Source organism: Solanum stenotomum, chromosome 5 (assembly GCF_019186545.1).
Source record: "Solanum stenotomum isolate F172 chromosome 5, ASM1918654v1, whole genome shotgun sequence".
NCBI classification, from domain to species: Eukaryota; Viridiplantae; Streptophyta; class Magnoliopsida; order Solanales; family Solanaceae; genus Solanum; species Solanum stenotomum.
Window position 1 is genome coordinate 52,222,502 of NC_064286.1, and position 8,019 is coordinate 52,230,520.

The following is an 8,019-nucleotide window of genomic DNA, read 5'->3' on the forward strand; positions in this document are numbered from 1 at the left end:
CTATATTAATTCATAAATTATTCAAAATTCAAAAAAAATATTAAATTTTATTTTAAATATATTTATCCTTCATTTAATGAGGTTCTTAACTAATTTATATTTATCAAAATGATAAATAACAAAAAATAGTCTTTGATTTATGTCTTGAATTCACTTATATAATAGAGTATATACAAAAATAAGAGGAAGTATTAGTTTATCAAAATTTTATCCATCACTTCAACAAAATAAGATATTCAACACATCCATTTCAATATGGCAAGTCCTTTTACTTTCGTTCCTTTAACTATAACCTCACGTTTTTCCCGCCCAAATTTCCCGGCGAGAACCACCGCCATTATTACCTGCAGCGACACCGTTAAAATCACCAACAACAGCAAAACATTTCTGATTTCACCATTGCCGGTAGCGTCTCTGAACTCGTTACAGAGCGATCCCGGGTACTTGATTCCAAATTATCCGGTGGGCGGTAATGAAGGTGATAGTGGATTTCAGTATTTGATCAACATTTTGGGTGCGAGAGTGTATGACGTGGCACACGAATCGCCATTACAGCTCGCGCCGAAGCTTTCACAGAAGCTCGGAGTTAATGTCTGGCTTAAACGAGAGGATCTTCAACCCGTACGTTTCTCTTCTGCGCGGGTTTGGCTGAATTAAAACGGTTCAAAATTGGTTGGGTTAGACCTCATTTGTTTGCACGTAATAAAAATTTGAATTTGAATAGTTTAATTTAGACCTCAGCTCATTATGTGTATTTTAAAAAAAATTGGTGATTTTAAAATGTGTGACAAAAAAGTTGCTTACATATTTTTCCAATTAGATCTTGGTTATTGCATTTCTCAAGTTAATTGAACACAAATAATCGTTTTCTTAAAAATATCTTTCTAATGTTTTTTGATATAATATTTAATTACTTATTATTTTAAATTATATATCTATCAAGTTTAAAAGGAAAATAAATTATGAGTGTACTATTAACCTGCTCAAAAGTTATTGGGTTGGACTATAGACTAAAAATCGGGGAAAAATTTAACTTGTTCAATTCTTACTGAAGTTATATAGATTTTTCATAGATCAACTTGAATTAGATATCAGTCTAACTTTTAATGGGCTAAAATGACTTGAACTAATACTATAAATAGCCAAGTCAATAATCAGATAGCGATTATAATTTTATGAACTAATTTTATCGCGTAGCATGTACTATTTGGCAGGTCTCCTCATTTAATCTTAGAGGAGCATACAATATGATGGCAAAACTCTCAGAGGAGGAGCTGAAAAGAGGTGCCATTTGCTCATCAGCTGGGAATCATGCTCAAGGTGTTGCATTAGCTTCTCACAAACTTGGCTGCAATGCTATCATTGTCATGCCTGTTACTACACCAGAGATTAAGGTTAGAAGAATAAAATAATTTTGATCTCGAAATTTGTATATACAATTTAATTTTTCAAAGAAGAGGTTTATGTTGTTTGGACTCTTTAAAAATGATGTTCACTGCAGGTTACGAACATGAAACTTTGGTTTCATTTGGCTTCTTTACGGAGATAAGTTAATTTATAGATCTAAGATGTGAACAAAATTAGAAAAAAAAAAAAAGAAGATTCTCTAAGGTTAGTGTGCATGTTGGATCCTCTTAAAATATAATAAAGGAATGCTATTAAAATTAGGGCTCTTTTAACTTGGTCTCATTTGATCATATTTATGCCCTCCAATGGTAAGTGTACACAAGTAGACATTTAAATTTGTATAAAATTGAACAAGTAGATACATGAGTCCTAAATGGAATAATACATATAGGACACCACGTAGGACGCAAATTGTCATGTGGGACGTGTGTGTTAATTTATTCAATTTTATACAAATTTAAGTGTTTATTTGTGCATAGTCAAAGTTAGAGGACATAAATGTGAGTTGAGGTCTAGTTAAAGGGAATAATTATGTATTATGCCTTTTCTTTTTAAGATATTATATTATTATTTCAATAATTTTCGACACATCTCAAAAAGAATAATAAGAATTAGAATGAAATAAGAAATTTTGTTGAATTTTTCGTTTATGAGTCAATGCGTTGAATCTGTTGTCTTATGGAGTAATTACTATGAATCAAACTTAGATAAAATACAAGGGCATAATACATAAATATGACCTCTAACTTGGTTTCACTATCATCTATGCCCTCCAACTTTGGATAAGCACAAGTAGACGCTTAAACTTGTATAAAATTGAACAAATAGATGCACGCGTCCTACGTGGTATACTGGACGCATTGGCTCATATGCCCTTATCTATTACCCCCTCATATTTTTCTATTCTAAACTCTGTTTTCTTCTTGTTCATTTTACCAAATGAGCAGTCGAAATCAGCTGAGAGGTTAGGTGGTAATGTTGTTCTTATGGGAGACGTGTATGATGAATCACAAGCATACGCCAAAAAGAGGGCTGAAGTGGAAGGTCGAACATTCATCCCTCCTTTCGATCATCCAGATGTCATTGCAGGGCAAGGTACTATAGGTATGGAGATCAATCGTCAACTGAAAGATAAAATTCACGCGATATTTGTACCTGTTGGTGGAGGGGGACTTATAGCTGGTATTGCTGCATATATGAAAAGAGTTGCCCCTGATGTAAAGATTATTGGAGTTGAACCATGTGATGCAAATGCAATGGCAATGTCATTACACTATGGTCACAGAGTCATACTGGACCAAGTTGGAAATTTTGCAGATGGCGTAGCTGTTAAAGTTGTTGGTGAAGAAACTTTCCGTCTCTGTAAGGAACTAATAGACGGGTGGTCCTAGTTAATCGCGATGCTATATGTGTATCGATAAAGGTTAGCAGCCAATCTTTTGGATTTTATCTGTTTGATTTTTGCCATTAGTAGTGTTGAAAACCAAATCTTTCAATGCCTTTAGTTTATGCTCTATCAACTAGAATGACCATTGGAATTTTTGTTAATATCTCTCTTTAATGCGAGTTTCATACCTGAACTGTCAAGTGTTTGTGTTTACTACCTCAGTTATCACCAACCATTTATCAAAACATGCCTCAAAATTAATGGGTTAGTTGTCACATGGATGGAATTCTATGGGCAAGTTAAGTTGTCACTCACCTTTTGACGATTGTATTCAAATACTTGGTCTACTCAGCCTTGAGGTGTGTTTTGACAAATAGTGGGTGATAAACTGATAATTTGGTAGGAAATGCAAACACTTGATAGTTCATAAATGGTGCTCGCAAAAAAGTAATACTTCAGCCTTCAGATGTGTCTTTTACCATTCATCAAAATAATCTAGAAGTAATAGATAACTGGTTTCTTATCTGAATTTTAGTTTATTAGACATGACAAAAGCTTGCTATTTCTTTTTAATAGGACATGTTTGAAGAAAAAAGGAGCATATTAGAGCCTGCAGGTGCACTTGCACTTGCAGGAGCTGAAGCATACTGCAAGTACTATGGCCTCAAGGATGAAAATGTAGTAGCAATTACAAGTGGAGCCAATATAAACTTTGACAGACTAAGATTGATAAGCCAACTTGCAGATGCTGGTAGAAATTGTGAAGCTGTGCTAGCTACTTGTATGCCAGAAGAGCCCGGAAGCTTCAAACGGTTTTGTAAACAGGTCACATAGAGCACTCAATATGCTATTTTGATCACTAAATCTCTGTAGATGGTCATTCAACTAATAGTTATTATCTCCGAAAGTCACGTTCTTTGTTGAAGAAAATTAGAACCAAGAAGAAAGGTGACTTTTTGAGGCATAATAACTATTAGTTGAGTGACCATATAAGATATCAACCCGTGTCTTTGACAAATGTGAAAAGTCAACTTGGATCATAGATTGGACCAACGATGAAGTTTATTGAATTCTACAGATATGATTCTAGAGATGAAAAGGCTCTAGTGCTTTACAGGCAAAGTTATTGATCTTTTAACGAGACGTTGGCTCATTTTAATAGACTTCACTTCTTTTCACAAGAATATATCTGTTTTGATCTGCAGGGTTGCTCATCAAACGAAATCGGAACTTGAAGCTCTGATAGAGAAGATGAGATCAGCAAAACTGCACACTGTTAATCTTACAGATAATGACTTGGTCAAAGATCACTCGAGACATTTGGTAACATCCTGAATTTCATCAAATCCTTGTTACTTGTATTGTTATTTTTTGAATCGCGGAAATATTTATATCAACAAATTTCAGAATTGGGATTCTCAATTAGTAGAACGAATATCAATCAGTCAATCTCATTCCTAACTGTATTGAGTACATTAGCAAAGAACCGTGATTTTTGTAAAATATGGAGTTTTCATTAGGTATCGATGGCTCATATGTTTTGATTTCTGTCTTTTTTCCCACTTGCTATCAATTGTGCAGACAGGCGGTAGATCAAATCTTCACAATGAGCTTCTTTGTCAATTCACTTTCCCCGAGAAGGCTGGTGCTTTGTCAAAGACTATAGATGCTTTCAGCCCACGTTGGAATATAAGTTTGATCCATTATCGCGCACAGGTACCATTTAGAACCTTTAAGTTCCATTCTAGTACAAGTATCTAGTCTTTCTACTATTACTTTTGAGTAATTTGATCTACTTTTCATATTTACTTTGAAAAGGGACATATTGGTGCAAATGTTTTAGTTGGCATACAAGTTCCACAGGACGAGTTTGATGAATTCCAAGATTGTGCTCGTAGACTCGGTTATAAGTATGTTCTGAAGACTATCAAATGATGCTTTCAAGCTTATAAATAATGATGTTGATGCCAAAATAAAGAAATGTGACCTTGGTACATATTACAAAACAATTATATATAAGCAAATTATTCATCATATATATGGTTTCTGTTTTTTTTTTCTTCAACTTATTATGTTTCTTACAAGTTAAGAACATTGTGAATAGCCTCAACAACATTTAGCAGGAACCAATCTGAACCATGATTTGCCAGTAAAGAAACTGATATAGGAAGATTATCTTGTATACCTAGAGGTATACTAACCTGGCAAAATCCAGATACTCCAGCAATTGACAAAAGACTAAAAGCTTTAGCACGAAATCCTTCCAACGTAGTCGTCTCAGTTTTTAGTTTTGGTGGAGGTCCAGGAACAGTTGGTATTGCAAGTATTCCACAATCCCCAAGTAGAGCACTAAGAGCTGCTAGAAGCTCAGTCTTCACAGTTCGGCACACGTCAATATCTTCATCTATGGTAGTTTTCAACGCGTCCTGCACGCGTTCTGCTATTCCAGGACCTAAACTAGGCTTGACATCACTAACCCATTCTCCATGATTCTCTTTGAATTCATATTTCTGAAGCAACCTCATTGCAGCTGAAAGAGCTCGCAATGAGGATGGAATGTAATCATTACTGCAAGTTTCAATAGTCATGAATTTCTTCAAACTCGGAACATTTTCCTCAATGTATTCACCTATACTCACATATTTAATCATTTGATCACTTCCATATAACTTCCTCACCGAATCAACCAGTATTCCAATCAATTGTTGATTACTCTTAGAATCCAGAAGCTTAAAACAATCTTCTGCTACTATAAATTTACTTAGACCTTTTGATTTGTGATCAGATTGAATCAATACTCTTCCAACTTGCTTTAAAATACGAGCATCCCTGGCAAACCATCCAACTGTATCAAAACTTTGTGCCATAGGTATAACTCCATCAATTGAAACAACTCCATGAGAAGGACGAATACCATAAATCCCACAATACGATGCAGGAACTCTAACGCTTCCACCAGTATCCGTTCCTAATGCGAAATCAACAATTTTTGCACCAACAGCAACTGCAGATCCACTTGAAGATCCTCCAGGTACTCTATCTGGTGCAACAGGATTAACAGGTGTACCGTAATGAAAATTTTCGCCATTGATGCTGTAAGCCATTTCATCCATTACGGTCTTACCGATACAAGTAGCACCAGATTTCAACAGAGATACTACAGTTGGTGCAGTAGATTTTGCTGCAGAATGAGTTTTGCCCCAATCTGGATTTCCAAAACCAGTAATTTGGCCTTCTAAATCAAATATGTCTTTCACAGCAAAAGTTAGACCATTGAGTTCGTCTGAATCAGAGCCAATTGGTTCTAATGTGAATCTTTTCATGAATGCTCCGCATGATTTCAATAACTCCATCTCCATCTCCAGTTCCATTTCACTTTCACTGTTTAGGGTTCACACTAAAAAAATTTCATAACAATAGACAAAATGTCAATAACACGTGTCTTACTACTATTGGCCATTCAAATACAACAAAAAGATAATGTTTGGTGTGAAATACAATGGATGGTTGAGCGCCACTAACTATAGTGTAGGCAGCAGCGGACCTAGTGCTTCCGTTATGGATTTTGCCGAATTCAATAATTTTAATATAAATTTATTAAATATGTATAAATTATTAACATATTTTATTTGTCTATTTTTAATTGTCATGTTGCGTTTTTAAAAGTCAATTTAACTAATTTTCAAAGTAAAATTAGATTACATTAATTTGATATTTTAAATTAAAAAAATTAAGCTATTTAAAAACTATACGAAAAGTACTAAAAATTGTATTTTTTCCGCATATCAATATGATGAAAAAATATATCATAAAATGTTAGTCAAAGTACTTATCGTTTGACTCTAAAAAAAAAACCATAACAATTAAAAGTGGATAAAGATAGTAAAACATAATAAATTAGAGGAACTAAAATCTTAATTTCATAAATTTTAAATTTTAATTACGCCTCCAAGAATAGGTCCACCATTGCTATCAAGGATATGGAATTTTCCTAACAAAGACTACCTACATCCACTTGATGTAAATTTACTCTTTGTTATATTATTTGTCTTCATTCATGTCTAAGATGGAAGAACTTGGAAATTGAAGGATAACTTTATTTAGGTTCCCCTATTAAGTCTCAATACTATTGTACTAGGTAGGATAAAGCATTAAAAAAAATCATTGATATATGGGATAATTGAACCAACTCATCTACCACTCATTTTTTGTTAATAGATAAAAACAAAAATTATTATTTAATTTTCATTCGATATTCAATATATATTGCAATACTACTAAATTTTAATTCGCATAAAAAAAATCTACATTAATATGATGTTTTGCATCCACTTATTTCAGTACACGTTCTAGTGTCAAGAGTATTTAGAGCCAAGTAAGTCTATTGACTGTGATTTATTGTCCTAGCGCCTGCAGATTGTCCTATTTGTTTGAACATCTCAAAGATACTCAGATTATCTTGTATGGTGTTATATTGTTCTCACTGATACTCAGATTATCTTGTATGGTGTTATATTGTTCTCACCGATACTCAGATTATCTTGTATGGTGTTATATTGTTCTCACTTAACCGTTTTGATTTTCTTTCACGTTTGGATTTTTTTGGGTTTAGATCTATTTTTGTAGCACGTTTTTTATTTATTTTTTAAATCACAAAAAGTGTGAAAGATTGGTCCTGATATTAAATAAAGAGAAGCTAAAAAATTAAATAAAAATCGTTTTTCCTAAAAAAATAAAATACCAAAAAACATGAAAGATTGATCCTGAAACTAACAGGGTGTTTGGATTGACTTAAAATCCTACTTTTAAGTTAGTTTTTTACTTCTACAAGTATTTGACAAATATAAAAAAAAAATAATAATAAGTAAAAAAAAATTAAAATAAGTAAAAAAAAAATGACTTAAAATAAGTTAGGAAGTATTTGGCTAGGTAAAAAATGACTTTAAATAAGTCAAAAATCAAAAGTGGGTCTCCTCCTACTGTTTATTTTTTGACTTAAAAGTCATTTCAGTTTGACTTAAAAGTTATTATTTTTTTTAAGTCAATCCAAACGGACTCTAAATAAAGAGAAGCTAAAAAAAAAATTAAAAAAAAATGTTCACAATGGGGATTCAAACCTTGGACACAAGGGTCAAATTAAGAGGAGATCTACACTATACCATAGCTTGCTTCTTGTTCATGAAGAGGTTAAAAAATAGTATATCTACATAAATATAAAATTTTTA

General features: G+C 33.0%; 1 protein-coding gene and 1 pseudogene across 1 annotated transcript; one reads left to right on the top strand and one right to left on the bottom strand.

Annotated features, from left to right (window-relative positions):
- Positions 1 to 255: 255 nt before the first annotated feature.
- On the top strand, positions 256 to 4,735 carry LOC125864143 (threonine dehydratase 1 biosynthetic, chloroplastic-like; annotated as a pseudogene).
- A 78-nt stretch (positions 4,736 to 4,813) lies between these two features.
- On the bottom strand, positions 4,814 to 6,224 carry LOC125865790 (amidase 1). Its single transcript, XM_049546040.1, has one exon. The coding sequence runs from the start codon at positions 6,163 to 6,165 to the stop codon at positions 4,873 to 4,875; it is 1,293 nt and encodes a 430-aa protein (XP_049401997.1). The 5' UTR covers positions 6,166 to 6,224; the 3' UTR covers positions 4,814 to 4,872.
- Positions 6,225 to 8,019: the final 1,795 nt, after the last annotated feature.